Source organism: Pelodiscus sinensis, chromosome 1 (genome assembly GCF_052426305.1).
Source record: "Pelodiscus sinensis isolate ZL-2025 chromosome 1, ASM5242630v1, whole genome shotgun sequence".
In the NCBI taxonomy this organism is placed as follows: Eukaryota; Metazoa; Chordata; order Testudines; family Trionychidae; genus Pelodiscus; species Pelodiscus sinensis.
Genome location: NC_143052.1, coordinates 114,772,172 through 114,791,483, shown reverse-complemented (window position 1 = coordinate 114,791,483; position 19,312 = coordinate 114,772,172). Strand labels below are relative to the sequence as shown.

The 19,312-nt window shown below is 44.0% G+C and overlaps 1 protein-coding gene across 9 annotated transcripts in view; it reads left to right on the top strand.

Annotated features, from left to right (window-relative positions):
* LMO3 (LIM domain only 3) overlaps positions 1 to 18,558 on the top strand; it is a 203,849-nt gene extending 185,291 nt beyond the window's left edge. For all 9 annotated transcript variants that reach the window (XM_006130277.5, XM_075897676.2, XM_075897659.2 and 6 more), the window contains one exon: positions 16,509 to 18,558. In XM_006130277.5, coding sequence (XP_006130339.1) covers positions 16,509 to 16,614 — 106 coding nt within the window. In that variant the 3' untranslated portion in view covers positions 16,615 to 18,558. The remainder of the gene's footprint in view (positions 1 to 16,508) is intronic.
* Positions 18,559 to 19,312: the final 754 nt, after the last annotated feature.

Sequence of the window (19,312 nt, the reverse complement as noted above, 5' to 3'; positions counted from 1 at the left end):
TAATGGGTCTTTTTCCTAAGCAAATATAGTTAATTTAGAACCCAGATTAGAGAATTAAATTATTTCTTTAAATTTGCATTGGTTAACACTCTTCCATCTGCCATTTTGCTGCTTGCTGTTTGTTTGGCTTTCTCAGGACTATCTGAAGTTCCTCAGTGATAGAAATGTAGCCGTGTTAGTCTGGGGTAGCTGAAGCAAAATGCAGGACAATTTTGAAGTGCTACATTGTCCTGCATTTTGCTGAAGTTCCTCAGACTTGCTTCAGTTTAACATAAATACCTTTGCAAATGACACACAGTTAACCTTTTGCCTGTTCATCTTCTGCAGGTCATTGACTAGACTAAGCTACATCCTATGGGTTCTTAGGGCAACCTGGTGTTAAGATTTTTTCACTCACTCACTCTCACTCACTCACTCACTCACTCTCACACACACACACACACACACACACACACACACACACACAGACATTAAGTACTGTATAGTATAGGTATAGTGTTTGCTATGCATGGGTAGCCAATTTCAATGACTGACATTTATTTGATTGTTTTCATTTATTTATAGCTCACTTCATTCCTGAATTCTTTGTCTATCTAGTCCTGGTTGGTCTTTCATTTGTCAGTGTATTCCAACATCTTCTCTTCTAATGCTCAAATATATCTTCTTACTTGAGAAGACTACAGTAGATCTCTCCACAAATTCCCCTGAGCCAAAAAGTGATGTTAAGGAGAAATTTAGCTTACCTGCAATGTCCTTCTCCTTTGTTGTTGGCTTTATTTTCTGGTAGTCCACCAGACCTCCACTAGTGTCCAGTATGTCATTGGTCCCTGACCACGTTTCTTCCCCTTCTTCAGATTAAAAACTTAGACTTCTTCCTGCAAGTGTTTTCTCAGCAATGGTCCCCTTTGGAAATCTGGTGTATTAATGTAAAAGTGAAAATACCCGCAAATCTTTGAGTCTTCCTGGCTGGCTCTCGCCTTTGGTGTAGGCTTTCCTCCAAGCAGACCCTTGTTCTCTGAATGTTCCGTTTCCCAGGCTCTCTTCTTTAGAATGCTAGAGAGTCCTTTATCCCCATCCTCCTCACTGGCCCTTTCCTGGCTTTTCTTCCTGCTCTGTATAGAGAATTCACATGGTCTTCTCTCCTTGGAGTAGGGGTGGGCAAATACTAGTCTGCGGGTCATATCCTTACCCAAGTGATGCCACTGAGAGAGCAGAGTGAGCTGGGGCCACATTGCCCCCACGTCCCCTTCTGCTGCCACTGGACCAAACTTTTGCTGTGGGTGCCAGGCCACTCCACTAGTTTCCCTGGGAGCCCGGAGATTCTAATCCCGCTGGCTGGTTGCCAGTCCCTTACTCTCCAAATGCCAGGAACAGGAGGGGCATGTGCCTCCACATGTCACCCCAGATAGAAGGCCTACATGGTGCAACACATTTTTTTACATAATTTTATGTGGATGATATTAGATTTGTATGTGTGTAATGTAGATTAGATTGGTGGGTGTATTCAACTATTTTAAAATGCTATTTAATCCCTGTCGATAGGAATCCTGTGCTTGAATAAGAGAATAGCAGTAGGACTACATCACCATTCTGGTTAAGAGATTGGCAATAGAGATTGTGAAATGTTGAAGGGAGATCACAAAAACAGAAAATCCAACAGTAATGGGGGATTTCAACTATCTGATTATATTGACTGGCTATATGGCACATCTGGATGGAATGCAAAGAACATTTTTAGTGATAGAAATGTAGCCATGTTAGTCTGGTGTAGCTGAAACAAAAAACAGGACTATGTAGCACTTCAAAGACTAACAAGATGGTTTATTAAGTGATGAGCTTTCGTGGGCCAGACCTACTTCCTCAGATCAAATAGTGAAAGAAAATTGTCACTATTTCTTCCACTATTTGATGTGAGGAAGTGGGTTTGGCCCACGAAAGCTCATCACCTAATAAACCATCTTGTTAGTCTTTAAAGTGCTACATAGTCCTGTTTTGTGTGTTATAACATTTTTAGATAACATTGATTGCTTCTTGGAGCATCTAATCCTAGTTAAACTGAAATTAAAAGAAACAATCACAAGAGTGACATGTCTGTAAGATGCATGGAAACTATATAAAAATACCTCAATGGAAGCTCAAACTAAATGTGTACCCCCAAATTATTATTTTTTTAAAAAGCGGAGGACTAAAAAATTCCACCGTGGCTAAAAGCAAAAGTATTTAAGTACATCAGAAGCAGGAAGCTTGTCAACAGCCAATGGAACAACTGGATAAATGAGGTTCTAAAGGAGCATTCAAGGGAGGCCAGACCATTGCAGTGAATTCTTTGCAAGTCTTCACTGCAGAGGATGATGTGAGGGAGATTCTCACACTTGAGCCATTCTTTTTAGGTGTCAAATTGGAAGAACTATCCCAGTTTGAAGTACCAGAGGAGGTATTTAAACAAACTGATAAATTAAACGGTAGTAAGTAGAGATGTTAAATTTAGATGAATCAGCTAATCGAGGAGTTGATGGAATTTGATAGAGGCAGCAAGGGGAGGGAAGTGACTAGTCAAGTAGTGACTACGCATATGCTTATCAATTAGCTGACTACTTGACTAGTCGCTTACATCCCTAGCAGTAAGCAGGATCACAATTCATTTGGGAAAAATTAACCCCAGCTTTTGTAAAGGGACTTTATGTCTCTCCATGCCATTACAATTCTTCTGGGGCAGAGTTGGGGAACCTCCAGCCTTCCACTTAATTTCATCCAACCTGTGGCAAATCAGCAGGCTGGAAGCAGTGTGGGGAGATCAGGGAAGCTCTGTGCCTTCCTCACCCCGCCATCAGCTTTTCACTCAGCTTGGCTAGGAACTACAGGTAATGGAAGTTTGGGGGCAGTGCCTGAAGATGCAGTCAGCGTACATCATGCAGAGAGGCCTGGTCCCTCTACGTGGGGGCCAGGCATGGCAGCAACACTAGGAGCAGTGCAGGGCTAGGGTAGGCAGGGAGCCTGCCTTAGCTCTGCTGGGCCATCAACTGGAAGCCACCTCAGGTAAGTGGGCTCTGGCCAGGCAGCAAACTCCAAATCGCCTGCTTCAGGTCAGAATCCTCTCTCCCAATCCCGTTCCTCAGACCAGAGACAACTCCCATATGCCAAACACTTTGGCCAGAGCCCCCTCCTGCGCACCAAACCCCTCATCCCCAGCCCCACTTCACGCCCCCCCAATCTAGAGCCCTCATCAGCCTCCTGCCTCACCCTGGAACCCCGTCCCACACCTTGACCCCCTCATTTCCAGCCCCACCACGAGCCTCTCTGCCCACTATGGGGCTCTGGGTGGCCCATGATAGATATTTTTGTATTGGTTAGTGGCCCCTGATAGAGAGGTCTCCACTCCTGTTCTGGGTTGTCAGTAAGCATGTGGACAAGGGTGATAGTGATCCAGCTCATATAATGGAATTTCAGAAAACACCAAAGGCTCTTCAAGCAAGGTAGGAAGTTCTGGGATAAGAGGGATCAGTAACTGGTTAAAAGATAGAGGGGAAAGGGTATGAATAAATTAAGTTTCCACAGTGGTGAGAGGTAAATAGCCGGGTCCTTCGAGGAGCTATACTTGTGACAGTGCTGTTCTGCATATTCATATATTATCTGAAAAAAGGGGGTAAACAATGAGGTGGCAAAGTTTGCAGATGAGACACGATAACTCAAGATTATTCAGTCCAAGGCTGACTGCAAAAAATTACAAAAGGATCTCACTAAACTGGGTGACTGCACAGCAGAATGGCAGATGAAATTCAGTTTTGATCAGAGCAAAGTAACGCTTGTTGAAAAAGCCAATGCCAATGATATATTATCTGTTAACATTTCTGAAAGATCTTTGAATCATCATGGATAGTTCTCTGAGAACAGTGTGTAGAAACATGCGAAAAATCCTACAGAAAACAGCGGGAACCATTAGCATAGAGGTAGCAAATAAGAGAGAAAATACCATAATGCCTGTATATGCCATGGTAAACCTGTACCGTGAGCGGTTCTGGAATAAAAAGACTGGGACAGTTGAGCTTTAGGAAAAGAGGAGACAAAGAGCAGGCATAACAGAGGTTTATACAAGTATTAATAGTGTGGAGACAGTGAATAAGGCTGTGTTATTTGCCCCATATATGGTAACAAGAATTAGGGATCACTTTGTGAAAATGTATAGACAGTAGATTTAAACCAAACATATGGAAGTACTTACACGTTGCATAGTCAGCCTGAGGAACTTGTTGCCAGGGGATGTTGTAAAGGCCAATTTGAAAAAGAACTAGATCGTTTGATGGAGACTAGCTCTGCCAACTGTTGCAGCCAAGATGGTCAAAGATCCAGGCCCATACTCTGGTTCTTCTTTGAGTGATTGCTCATGTCCCTTCCATGTAGGTGTGCATGCTCTGCAAGTACGCATCATTTGAAGTTTTTCCTTTAGCACTACCCATTGGGCCACCAGGGGAGCCCCCTGGAGTGGCACCGCTATCGGCCAATATATACCCCTGCTGGCCCTCCATCCTCTCAGTTCCTTCTTACTCTTCCTGAAGGTTGAGCTCTTCTCTTGCTCTGCAAGTGCTCTTAGTCCACTTAGTTCTTGTAGATGTAGTGAGTGTTCCTGTTTATTTGTTCTTATCTCTGTAAATAGTTTTTAGAGTAAGTAGTTGACTCTGGCCCAGGGACTCACTTGGCATTCCCTGCACTTGCTGTGGGGCATGCCTGCGCTCCAAGGTTTCAAGCCTTGCATAAATGCTTGAAGCCCTGTGGGGACCCCCATGAAGACTGCCTAATGTGCCTCGAGGAGGCCCATCTTTCTGAGTCTTAAAAGATTTGCAGAGAGTTCAAGCTGTGCACTGAGCGGGAGTACCGCCTGACTATTCTGCTGCTGGAGTTGATTCTCTGTCTGGCACCAGCATCGGACCCTGCACTGGCCTCGCAGAGGACACCAGCTTCGGTGCACAAGGTACTCGGCCACTCATGGGCCTCTCCAGCATTGAAAAGGCGACAGTACTGATCCCAGTTCCCAATGCTGCAGAAGAAATGGAGGTTGAGCAGAGGCTGGGCTCCGTTGCAGCAAGTGCCAACAGTGTGCCCTCAGCAGGGGCACGGGGTACTTGTGGGCTCGATACCTGGACCTTGGAGGTCAGGTCAACCTCATCCCGGCCCATGCCAGGACCCTAGTCCAGTGGAAGACCTTCAGGAGCCATCAATGCCTGACAGGAGGGCCTGGATGCAACTGCCCGTACTATGGCCATGGGTCTAGTTGCAATTTGTGGCTCCAGGGGTTTGGGGTGCTCCGGGAACTTCAGACCACCATCCAAGACCTGCCCTTTGAATGATTGAGCCTGTTCTTGGAGCAGACTGACCATCTTGTGCATGGTCTGAAAGACACACGGGCCACATTGAAGTCCTTGGGGATTCACACCACATCCCTCCTTCCTCCGAGGTGATCCCTTCCTGGAAGGAATAACCCCTGGCCTTCCCAGCCAGGCACCAGCTTGGACTTCTCATGGTGCAGGGTAAGGAACAATAGATGCCATTCCCATCCCTCATCTGTCCAAGGGTTGCATTTGCCCAGCAAAAACCAGGGTCCTCATCAAGGGTTTTGAGAGTGTGCCTGAGGACAGCTCACCAGTCTCACTTCTCCCCCCTTTGGATTGCTTATTCCCTTTTTACCAGGCTTGGCTTTCTATCACCTTGGACCGGTGAGCCCTCAAGACTGTAGGGAGAGGCTACACTATCCTGTTCCTCTCACTCCCTCCCAGCCCCTGCTCTGTCCCTTTTCAGGGACCCCTTTCATGAACACCACCTGCGGGAGAAGGTGCAGTAGCTCCTAAGCCTTGGGGTGGCTGAAGTGGTCCCCGCAGAGTTCATGGGCAGGGGTTTCTACTCCCGGTACTTCCTAGTCCCCAAAAGTAAAGGGGAGGGTCACCCTATCCTAGACCTCAGGGACAGAATGCCTTCATCGCCACAGCCAACTTCAAGATGGGCATGTTGGCATCGATCATTTTCCCCCTCCTCAATCTCAGAGACTGGTACGCTGCCCTGGACTTAAAGGATGCTTATTTTTCACATCTCTATCGTGCCTCACAGCAGGAGGTTCCTGCGATTCATGGTTGGCCAGGACCATTACCAGTTTACAGCCCCTCTTTGGCTCCTTGTGTCTTTACAAAGTGCATGGCCGTAGTTGCCACCACCTTGAAGAGTGGGGTCCAGGTGTTTCCCTACCTGGACAACTGGCTTGTGCAGGGCCTTCCTTGAACCAAGTGCTGGCACACAGGTCCTTTTCTTGGAGTTGGGGATCCTCCTGAATGTGACCAAGTCTACCCTGCTCTTCACTCAGGTCACAGAGTTTGTAGGCGCCCATCTGGACTTCACATCAGCCACTGCCTCTCTACCCAGGTCCTGCTTCTTGGCTATCAGGGAATCCATCATGGCAATGCGAGCATTTCTTAGGACTATGGCCAGGCACTTCATGTGCCTCCTGGAGTGCATGGCCACCTGTTCGTATTTGATTCAGCACAACAGGCTCCACATGCATCTACTGCAGTTGTGGCTGGTGTGGGCCGACAATCCTTCCTTGCACTCCTGGGACTGGGTGGTAACAGTTTCCCCCAGACATCCTCCGTTCCCTGGACTGGTGGACCCAGGAGGAGGTGGTCTGCACTGAAGTACCATTCTCCAGGCCCCTCCAGTCCCTGGGGCTGGTGACAGATGCTTCCGATACTGGATGGGGAGCCCATGTCAGTGATGCGTGGACTCAAGGTGTGTGGATGCAGGAGCAACTCTCCCTGCATGTTGTCAGGGAACTGCAGGCAGTCTGCCTCTCATGCCAGGCCTTCCTTCACCTTCTCTGAGCAGGACGATTTTCATTGTCTGACAATAGGTGGTGTCCTATATAAACAGACTGGGTGGGGGCACATTCCCCTCTCCTGTGCCTGGAAGCCCTTCAACTATAGGGGTTGTGTATCAAGGCAGATAATCACCTGACTGCCTCTTACCTCCCTAGGACACAGAATATTCTGGTGGACCAGATGAGCAGGTCCTTCACCAGCTACAAGTGGTCTCTTGGGGGGGGGGGGTGACCTTCCATGAGTGGTTTTTCCCCTCCTGGACCTGTTAGCGACACGTCAGAATAGGAAGTGTCCCAGGTTCTGTTCCCTCACAGGGTCGGGTCACGGATCCCTGGGGCACATTTCTCATCACCCCATGGCCTGAGGGCCTGCATTACGCGTTTTCCCCTATTACCGCTGGTGCACGAGGTGCTCCTGAGGGTGAGGGAATTCAGGGTTTCTCCCGTTCTCATCGCACCAGCTTGGCCCCGACAGCACTGGTTCATGTCCCTGCTGAGCCTCTCTTGCAAGAGACTGATTGTCCTCCCACTGTATCTGGATGTCATCATGCAGGGCTTCAGCAAGCTTTGCCACTCAAACCTGCAGTCCCTATGCCTAATGGCCTGGAAGCTCCCTGGCTGACAGCCGCAGAGCGTCAGTGCTCAGAATGGGTGCAGGAGGTCCTGCTGGGGAGCTGGAAACTTTCCACGAGGGTTACCTATCTGGGTAAATGGAAGCGTTTCTCTATCTGGGTTGCTCAGAAGGGGATCTCTCCCATGGACACCTAGGTTCTGGTTCTGGACTATCTCCTTGTGCTCAGCGTCCAGGGGCTGTCCGCTTCATCAATCTGGGTTCACCTGGTGGCTATTTCCACTTTTCACCCGAGCCCTCAGGGCATGATACTTTTTCACATACCCCCTGGCCTGTCAGTTTCTGAAGGGACTGGACAGGCTTCACCCACATGTCTGTCAACCTGTCCCTCAGTGGGAACTTAACTGGGTCCTGATCAGGCTCACAGGACCTCCCTTTGAGCCTATGGCAACATGTTCGTTACTACACCTCTCCTAGAAGGTGTTGTTCCTTGTGGCTATTACATCAGCCAGACGGGTGTCAGAGTTATGGGCCCTTACCTTGGACCTCCCTTGCACAGTCTTTTTCAAGGATAAGGTCAGGCTACACCCCCCCATCCCACCTTCCTGCTGAAGGTGGTGTCTGTTTCATGTCTCCCTGAGACCTTTTTCTCCTGGGTTTTTTACTCCAAGTCCCATGCTTCTGGTAAAGAACAGACTTTACACACTCTAGGTCAGTGATCTCCAACTTCTGCACACCCAAGATCACTTTTTAAATGACAGACGGAGCCAAGATCTACCGCCCCGCCCCTTCCTTGAAGCTCCGCCCTCTCTATTCTCCTCCTCTCCATCACTTGCTATCTCCAATGCTTATACCACTGCTTTTTTCCCCAATTCTTCTGTAGGAAGAGGTTTTTCCAAAATTTGGCCTGTCTAGACTGGACCAAATGTCAAAAAAAAAAAAAACACCTTCTTTTGGAAGCCCCCTTATTCCTTGTGGAAAGAGGAAGAGAGGTGACCTAAAGATCATGTTTGCTCTTCCACTAAAAAGTGGAAGAACAAATGCATCCGTGGATGCAGAAGAGGTTTTTCTGGGATCCTGAAAAACTCCTGCAGTCTAGCCATAACCTTGCTGGGTTGAGACAGGATGTGTAGGCTCTGGGGTGAGAATGAGGGATTTGGGTGTGGGAAGGGATGAGAGGTGCAAGCTCTGGGAGGAAATCTGGATGCAGGAGAAGGTGGATAAGGGGACACTCCCTCAGGGAGAGGGCACCAGGCTGGGCAGTGTTGGGGTCAGATGTAGGGTTAGGGTACTAAGCAAGCCACAGACTTCTGTATGTGAGGGTTCAGAAATTTGGGTTGGGGTATGTGAGGGGCTCAGAGCAGGGGATTCCAGTGTATGATAGGCTACGATGTAGGGTCTGGGGGAAAGGGGAGTGTAGGAGTGTTACGATGCTGTGGCCAGATGGGTTCTTAGCCCCAATTTGGGGCTTGTTGGCCAGGCTTCATTTTTAAATAAAATACTGTGTCAAACAAAGTTTCTGCATTGTCTTTATTTCAGAGAAGGGCAGGGAACCTGTCTTGAGTCAGGGGTCACTGACCCAAGAAGTGTCAGTTGGGGCCACACAAGCAAGATGCAAAAAACCCCTCCTCCACCCAACCCCTCAAGCTTCACTGTGTTGGTGGGAATAGGAGACATAGTACTGGGGAAGGGTGCTAGTGGATGCTTTGGCAGAGGAGTGGGGACAGAGTTCTGTGGCGAGGGAACTGGGCAGTGGGGAGAGGGAATGGGGGAGTGGGGATAGGAGGCGGGGGGGCAGTGGAGGCAGAGTGTCCCCTGCATCTGCCTCCTCCCAGGATTCTCTATCTTCTCCCTTCCAGCCCCCCTCTGCCCCCCTGGGAAGCCAGCATGTGCCTCCTCTGGGTCCAACTCACCACCATCTCCCCCCGGCACAGGGAAGCCCCGTGCATGTGTGCACCTGCCCTGAGGCCAAAATCCCATGTGCGCCTGCCCCGGGGCTGACTCACCCCTCCTGTGCGGTGCAGGGAGCCAATGCTCCCTCCCGCAGTATGCCGGGCCGAGCAGCTAGCGCACTTCCGGAATCGCCGGAAGTGGCGCTAAGCTGCAGGACTTCTGTCCATCCCCGTTTTCACTTGAGGTAGGTAGTGGGGCTTCTCGGGGGTGGAAGGGAAATGGAGGCAGGGCGGACAGGACACCTCCCGATTGACTGGTCGAGGCCTCGCGATCGACCTGTTGGTGACCACGGCTCTAGATGTTAGGGGGGCATTGGCTTTTTATTTGGACAGGACAAAGCCTTTTTGTAAGTCCCCACAGTTGTTTGTGGCAATTGCAGAGAGGCTCAAGAACCAGCTAGTGTCCACCCAGAGAATTTCTTCATGGATAACCTCCTGCATCAGGGAGTGCTATAATCTAACAGGAGTCGCAGCCTGCCTCTCACGGTCTATTCCACTTGGACACAGGCCGCCTCTACAGCCTTTCTGGCTCGAGTCCCTATTTTAGACAGCACTAGGGCTGCCACATGGTCTTGAATCCATACCTTTCCCAACCATTATGCACTGGCGTAGCACGCTTGGGAGGATGCAGCTCTTGGCAGGGCTGTCCTGTGCTCAATAGAAGGTTAGAACTCCGATCCTGCGTCCTGGGGTTTCTGCTTTGGAGTCATCTACATGGAATGGACATGAGCAGTCACTCCAAGAAAAAATGGTTACTTAGCATCATAACTTCTGTTCTTCGAGATGTGTTGCTCGTGTCCATTCCAAATCCCGCCCACCTCCCCTTCTTCACAGTAGTCCAGTAAGAAGAGACCAAGGGGATGAAGGTCCAGCAGAGAGAGATTTGCTGATACAGTGGCGCCACTCCAGGGCGCTCCCCTGCAGACCCAACAGGGACTGCTAAGGGAAAAACGTCTGACAACACGTGCACACACGTACATGGAATGGACATGAGTAACCCATCTGGAAGCAAAATGGTTATGAAGGTAAGTAACCGTTTTTGTCCCTCAGCCTCTGATTGCTAAAAGCTGAGCCTGGGTGACAGGACAGTAGTTACTCAGTTCTCTGTTTCCTCGAAGACTCCTGGCATCACAGCCATTGTTGGAAAAATAGGGTACTAGGCTAGATGGACCATTCCTCTGACCCTTTATGGCCAATTTTATGCTCTTATGACTTTTATAAGAGCAAGACATGAGAAATAATTCTTCTACTCTGCACTGATTAGGCCTCTGTTCTGGGTACCACATTTCAAGAAAAATGTGGAGAAGGTGCAGAGACGAGCAACAAAAGTGATTAAAGGGCTAGAAAACATGACCTGTGAGGGAAGACTGAAATAATTGGACTTATTTTGTTTAGAAAAGAGAAGACTGAGAGGGGACATGATAGCAGTTTTCAATATCTAAAAGGGTGTAACAAGTAGGGATGTAAACAAGTAGGCTGCATCTAGATTGGCATGATTTTCCCGAAATGCTTTTAACGGAAAAGTTTTCCATTAAAAGCATTTTCAGAATCGAGCGTATAGATAGGCATGGACACTTTTCCACAAAAGCACTTTTTGCGGAAAAGCATCTGTGCCAATCTAGATGCGCTTTTCCGCAAAAAAAAAAAAAAAGCCCCAATCACCATTTTCGCGATCAGGGCTTTTTTGCGGAAAACAAATCTGAGCTGTCTGCACTGGCCCTTTTGCACAAAAGCTTTGCGCAAAAGGGACTTTTGCCTGAATGGGAGCAGACTAGTATTTCCGCAAGAAGCACTGATTTCTTACAGTAGGAAGTCAGTGCTTTTGCGGAAATTCAAGTGGCCAGTGTAGAAAGCTGGCAAGCTTTTCCAGAAAAGCAGCTGATTTTCTGGAAAAACTGGCCAGTCTAGACACAGCCGTAGGAATTTGCCTAGCCTAGGCTTATTGGTTTATCTAGTTGACTACTTGTATTCCTCTCTCCCACCCCTGCTGCCTCTGTATCAGGCAGAGGCAGCAGGGGGAGGGGAGAATGAGAGTAGTCCATAGGAGGCAATCAACCTTTGCTGGCAGGGAGCTTGGACCCTCTATGGATAGGGGCTGCTGCCACGCCACACAGCTGCCTCTGTATCAGAGGCAGCAGCATGGGCTGGCAGGCAGCAGATTTGCATGGGGAGCTGGTTTTTAAACTGGCTCCCCTCGCAGACCGGCTCCTGCCTGACACCCATGCTGCTACCTCTGATACAGCAACACAGGGTGGCAGGGGACTCACCAGGAGTGGGGCCAGAGCACACTGGCTGCTGGCCCCACTCCCAGGGGCTCCTAGAATAGTCGTCTAACTGCTAAGAATTTGTGTGGTTAGTCAACTATTCTGTTACCCTCTATCTAACAACCCTAGTTACAAGAAGAAGGGAGAACAATTGTTCTGATGAAAGGACAGGAAGCAATGGGCTTAAACTGTAGCAAGGAATGTTTAGGTTGGACATTGGGGAAAACTTCCTAACTGTTGGGGTGGTTAAACACTGGAATAAATTGCCTAAGGAGGGTTTGGAACCTCCATCATTAGAGATATTTAAGAGCTGGTTAGACAAATACCTAGACTGTGCTTGGTCCTGCCGTGAGGACAGGGGACTGGACTTGGTCCTCTTGGTCCCTTCCAGTTCAAGCATTCTATGATTCTATGGTCATATTTTCTGTACCAAAGTTTTTAATACTCTTTGAAAAGCATAGCAAAAAGAAATGTACTTTATTGGGCTTCAGGAAGTGATATTGTATATATTGTATCCATGACAGCATGAGGTGATAGTCACAAATTAGACATTAGCCTTTGATGTTGCAGGTCTCTTCACAGGACCCTAAAAGTAGCAAATTTTAGATATATATTGACGAAGAAGCATGAGGTACAATAATGCTGAAATATATGCGTAAGCATTAACCAGAGATACATTGACAGATCAATTAACTTTTTAAAAAATTGGGAGGGAGGAGAATAGGGAAGCAACTAATGTAGTTGAGTGCCAGAAAAATTTACGAGTGTTTTCTATCTGAATGAAAGGATTGTACGGCTGCTGATTCTAGGAGAAATCTGTTACATGCTTCCACATTGTTTCATACTTTGTGCCACAAATGCAGAGGAGGAAGTTGGAACACAGCCATCCTAGTTCCAACCCATTTCTCTTACCTTCCCACTGCATTGTCATGCATTATATACTGACTGCTAAAAGATGGCAGGTAATTGTGAGACCCCCTTTTAGCATTCAGCTTTAGAAAATTAAATGGCTATTTCTTGGAATACAAGTTTTATACTTCTTGTGATGGTCCAGGTGTGCCTTCTACTTCCAAACTAGATAGTCACAGAGATTTTCATGATATAAGCGGCCTACATTTTACCATTTTAAAACATGACAGGAGTCTTAGGATGGAGATTAATTGTAATGGTCATTCCACTCATACCACAGACATGTCAAAAGTAGTAGCACCAATTTATAGCAAGTAAGTCCAATCTATCATGTTAATGCTGCCTATAGTATATTTTTCTGCTCACCTTTTGCATGTTTGTTAGATGAAATGTACAAGGATTCTCGGAAAGAAAATGTTGCACAGCACCAGACACTATCATCTGCTTAATATAGTCAAAGATGAAGTAAAAACCTTTCCTCGTTTTGCACTCCGAAGACCAGTTAATGTAGACACACTTTGCTTTGCTAGAAGTCAGTTTCCACACTTTTCCCCTCCCTGCCTTCCAAAAAGAGATGTGAATGTATTCTGTTGAGTGTCTTACCCATGAAAATGGAAATAATGTAGCCTGAGAGTGAGTGAATTTCCAAAATGTTCCAGGCTGTTTTCAGCTAGAAGATGCCAAAGCTATTTTTGAATGTCAAATAAGATCGGGAGTTTGGGAATATGAAGAAAGGACGTGAAGAAGAAATTTTATCTTCTCTACCAATTAGTCATCTTGGATCCCACTAGTGCAAAGTGTCATTGTATATGACTTGAGCTTTGATTTTTGCCTTTGTCATCAAAATACAGTTCACAGAACACGGAGGAAGAATTCAAAACTAGCCCTTGCCCCTGCAGACATGATTTAGTTCCTGAGTTTCCGTAGCATAGAAGTGAGCACCCTTTTGGGGTTTTAGTATGTAAAATTATAGTGTTCTTCAAGAGTATAAATATTAAATGGTAGGAAAAAATGCATGATTTATCATGGATACATAAGTCCAGCTCTTCAAAGGTATTTATGCACCAAAGGTTAAGGAGCTAACACCGCAAAAGCAAAATGTAATGGGAACAAATCTGCAGCTGTTTGTGCAAAAGTGGCCTTGTTTCTTTCTAGAATAGAACTGTACGCACTCTACAGATTGAGGCTAGTGTGTGTGGGGGGGTAACTTTTTGGGATGAAAGATTAAATAAACTAGTGACATAAGATTTTGTGATCTTGGAAAGAAAGAAGCAAACACTTTGGGGAGGGAGGGAGGACGAGTGTGCGGAGGGGGAGACCCAAAAGCTTTGCAGCTTAAGTTAGTTTCACTTCATGATGTATTCTAAATATTTTAACCAAGTTATCTCCTGGGTTTGTTTTTATGCTGAAAATAATCCTTGTGTTACGCTGGACACCAAAGGTGTATTTAAATGGTTGTAAGGGTTTGAATCAGTGCATTCTGCAAGCTAAGCAGATGTAATCATGTCTCCCTCTGGTGGCTGTCTCACTAGCCTGCTGCTTACTCACTCTTGAAATAATAGCACGAAAGCTGGCCCATGAAAGCTCATCATCTAATAAACCATCTTGTTAGTCTTTAAAGTGCTACATTGTCCTGCATTTTGCTTCATCTACCCCAGACTAACACGGCTACATTTCTATCACTATTGAAATAATAGGAACTTGCATTTTATGTATTGAGTTCCTGCATCCTCTTCCCATCAACATCAATAATCTTATATTCGTTATACTATAATATTGTTTTTACTGTGTTATTTATTGTATCATCCAGTGGAAATATTCATGTTATAGAAAATATAAATGACTAATTTTGTATTTAAAGTTAAACATGCCTTTTCTCTGGAAAATGAACTTGTATGTGAAAAGGCCGCCTGTATATGACTTCTATAATCTAATCTGGGTTGCTGCGGTCACATCCACATCTGCAAAAAATAGACTATAAGGATTTAGTTTGGGTTTGAGCATATTTGAAGAATCAAGAGTAACCTGAAAAGAACAAGTTCATTTCAATAACTCTCCTTTTCAATATGTCTACTCAAAATATTTTTTCTGGTGCTTACAGCTCATATAGTGGGATTGGGGGAAACCTGTAAATTGTATAAAATAGGCTTGACCATAAATAACTTAAAGATTTCAGGATCATTCCATAATCTGTATTTTCAATCATCAGTAGCAGCAGGCAGTAATCCTAGAGAAAAAAAATCCACGAATAGACAAACCAATTTTTCCTTTAAGAGCAAAGCTAATTCTTTTCAATCCACTTTTTTATTGCACTGTTTTCCCTCTATCTATTTAGCTAACATAAGGATAAATTTCCAAAGCTACCCAGTTGGAAAATAAATGGGTTCACTGTTTGTCTAGCATTCCAATCTTTACAAATGTAAATCAGTCCAACTGCTACTCATTTAAACCGCCAAGTTCACAAAACATTAAAGGGCTGCTTTCAATACACAATTTAATCTGTGACAATTCACCAAGATTTCTGCTTGAACATCATTAGAAATTGACTATCTGATAAAGAGAGACCACTAGCTAAGGTCATGAGGGTCAACTTCTGTAATTATACGAAGTTTTACTGGGTCAACTACAGCAGACACCACTATTTGAAGGTTAAATTGTTACAATTAAATACATATACAGCTATTCCCATAGCTACTCTGTTGTTAAATGTACCGTAAACAACATAAGCATTCATTTCTGACCCTAATTGTGTCCAAGATGTCCCCATTTGGAAATTATATAGGAAAGAACATTATAATCTGTTACACATTAAACAATACTTTGTGGTAAAATGCATAATTAGCTGGTGGAAACTGGTTTCATTTATTCACATCAATGCAAAGGGGTTCATTTGGGTTACTCTCTTTAGTTTAATTGGAATACTGCAAGCACTGGCTTCCAATATGTTTTATAGATGGAGAGTTTGCCATAAACAAAAGAATATAATCCTGCTGCAAAACCAGTCATTAGTGAAACTTTTTTCTATATATTATTCACTAGCTGTGTTAAAAAATGCTCCTTTCTTTTTTAAAAATGATGTGTATAAGTATCTTGGTAATCGTACACACATTGCTTAGATTAGATTGAAATTACTACTCAAGTTTGAAACTAAATAGCTGAGGTAAACATGCCTTCACCCACTCAGACAATAAAACACAATATTGTTTTTGGTAACCAAATTCTGAAGCTTTTACTAAAAAAACTGGGATATATAGACTGTATCACACAGTGCAAATAAATTAAATCTTACTTGGTAATTAAATTTATAGTTAGTTCCTACAGGTAAACCTATTTGTATGTCTACATAAGCTTACCTGTGTGTGTGTGTGTGTGTGTGTGTGTGTGTTTACTCACATATATACATATGTAATTTTACGTACACACACTAAAATGTTTTGACTCAATGGCCATTAAATTCAAATGTCCTTTGGCATGAATTTTCACCTGGAAAACAGTATCTTGATGATGTATTATTTGTACAATACATTTATAATATATATGTTAAGCATCCAATAGCATATGATTGTATCATCCCCATTCTACTTTGTATAAAGAATTGGATTAATTTTTCATTCAGCCCAGTGGTCTTGGGTATTATACTCTCTTATCTGTGCAGGTGTGACCTTTTCTAAGACTCTCTTAGACTTCAGTGGGCTTTGAATCAAGCCCTTCATTGAGGGTCCAAAAAGTCTGAGGCACCAAATTCTGTTACAAGCAAGGAATGCAGAAGAGTGGCAGAAATCCAAAGCTGGGATTTCTTGCACCTTTTTTTGTAAAATGCTGCAACAGATGCAAGAAATACATGTTGCATTTTCCACACAAAATTATAAACATTTAAGGTAGAATCTTAGATTTAAGATCACATCGTTCCATTTACAAAGCTAACTTTCTTTTGTTGTTGTTGTTTCTATTTTCAGATTTTGTGTTGGAGACAAATTTTTCCTAAAGAACAACATGATTCTGTGCCAGACAGACTATGAGGAGGGTTTAATGAAAGAAGGTTACGCACCCCAGGTTCGCTGATCCAACGCCACATTGTTAAGAATATAAAGCACTATGTTCTTTTATCTTTTTTGCTCAACATGTATATAAGAAATGACACAGGATCCTACTGATAGCGTAGATATAGAGAGACAGGATGGTCGCGTGGAATAAAAGGCGGACTGCATATGTATGTAGTGAAAATTGCTCCAGTTCAGAGTTGAATGTTTATTAAAAAGGTAACTGTATATACCGCTGGATTTTTATTTTATTTTATTTTTTGGGGGCTTGCTATTGTTTTTTCTTTTTTGTGTTATTTGGCATGAGATGTTTATTTTGGACTATTGTATATAATGTACTGTAATATTTGAAGCACAAATGTAATACAGTTTTATTGTGTTACCATTTGTGTTCCTGTTTGCTTCTTTGTATTGTTGCATTTAGTACAATCACTGTCTAAACTTATTGTATATTTATGCGTTCTGTATCAACCAGCTATTTTAAATTAGCTGTATCTTTCTAGTAAAAAGAATTAAAGAGCCAATCCCAATCATTATGCTACAGTTAGAGCTTAATACTATTTACGTTGCAACTATTGAAAAGATAATTCTAGCAGCAACCACTGCAAACAATGCTATGGTTAAGGGTCTATCAGCACTTGTGTTAGAAGCCTCTATTTTTCAGGGGTTAAACCTCAGCTGTTTAATTGTATAGATCTCCTCCAAGAGCACTTTTATTTTATTACAACATTTTGAAAAATAAGTCTGGCTGGTTTGGGACATATTATAGAAGGTGCAAAAGTGAATGATTTGAGGTGCTGCTTTTGTGCTGCTAGATGTTCAAAATAAGTGTTTTATTTTTATTTTTAAATTAGCTAGAAATTAGGTCCTATTGCAAACCAGTGCCTTTGGGTATCTTGTAATATATATATATTCTGAAGTTATTTAATTTGGAAAAGTGACTTCTGCTCTTGTGCAGAGATCTTTTGTAAGATCCAATTTCTTAGGCTTTGAGGTTTGTTTTTGCAGGGTTGTTTTGAGGGTTTTTTGTGGGGGGAGGGTTGCATCAAGACTTAACCCTAATTTTTCATGGAGAGTTGTGTGAATGTGGCAAGTGACTTTTTCCTAAAGTGATGAGGTTAGAAGGCACCAAGAACAGCTTCAGTTAAGGGGTTGTATACATGTGTGGAAAGACCCTTTTTAGCTGACAGTAGAAAAGTGATTTGTTGCTGACAACTACCTTCAGTGGCTGTTGAAGCAAGACAATTGAAATGCTATTGGTGGGACAAAACTTTTAAATATTACAGAAGATGAGAGATACCACTTCACGTCACGTGAATTGTTTAAAAAAAAATTCTCGCCCACACAGGCAATTAAATAATTTAACACTTGGTAAGGATGGGGGGGGGGGGGAGATGGCTTTCTTCACAATCACTGTCAGGAACAGATCCATCTCCTAATGAAGATGGTGCTACCTTTTAAAGCTGTGCGACTGTTGCCTCAGTAGCAGGCCCCTAAGTATTCATGTTCCTGGCAGAGCTTAATGACCAGTTTGGTGGAATATATGAAGGGATAACATGTAACATATGGGTTAAATGCATGGTCAGTCTTTTCCTCTTTGGCAGGATTAACATTCACCAGAAAATTAGCATTTGTTTAAATGCCATTCTCAATGTGGCCATCAGATCGGGGCTTTCTTTTCACTAAGAATCTTACATTCAAAGTACATCAAAGCTCTTTGTGTTCCCTCTGTTGGTTTGATTTATGGTTGCAATGCTGTCCTGAGCACCTCCTATTACAGCTTTCTGCAGTCCGCAGTGAGTTCTTCCTGGGGAACTCCCTTAGTCTCTGTTGTGTGAGTTCTAAGTAGACTTCACAATGGATTGATTTAGAGATGGAATTTTTTTTTAACCCTGATATCTGAATTTCCAAATTTGTCCATGGAAGAGAGATTTAGACATATAATACTGTGGCTTTTTTGCATGCATATGAACCAGCTTAAACCTAAGGGCTAGTCACAATGCTTAACTTTCATGGAGGAAACGAATGGTCACTAATATCAGAGTTCATTCTAGTTAGTCCCCTTCAAAGGTTCTCAACATTTTCAGAGTTCAGACCACAACTTAACTGAGAAATCATTGTTGTGGACCATCTCTCCTCCCATTTGTGATCCCGAACCTCTTCCGCTCCCATTCAGTTACATAACACCTGCTACAGCAGTTGCTTACATGGAAGGGTCATATTAGGAAGGTATTTACATATTTGCATTAGTAATAGTGCTTTTGCCTTTTTTAAAAGAAAATCAATCACTCCTGTTGTTCTTCATTCCACCTCTCCGTGCTCCAGCCTGTTTTGTTAATTTCAGCTAGAAACAAGAATGACTTACTAGCTCTCCATAGACTACAGTTTGGGAACCTCCAATCTGAGTCAGGGCATGGGACTGGGAATTAAGGAAGCTGAGCTCTGTCATTGACTTGCTGTTATGATGAGCAAGTCACTTAACTTCTCTGTGCCTCGGTTGTCCCATTTGGATCATGAGGGTAATATTTACACTGCTTTTGTAAAGTATTTTTGTCTCTTCAGATGCCAAGGAGTATATGTGTAAAGTATTAAGAGTATTAGTTTATAATGGGAAAAGTTAGGGAAGCATTTTTTAAATGCTCAGTAGATGGTCACTTTTTTGTAAATTAGTCAGTCATGGACATGAGGGAGAAACAAATGGAAAACAGGTAAATCCAATG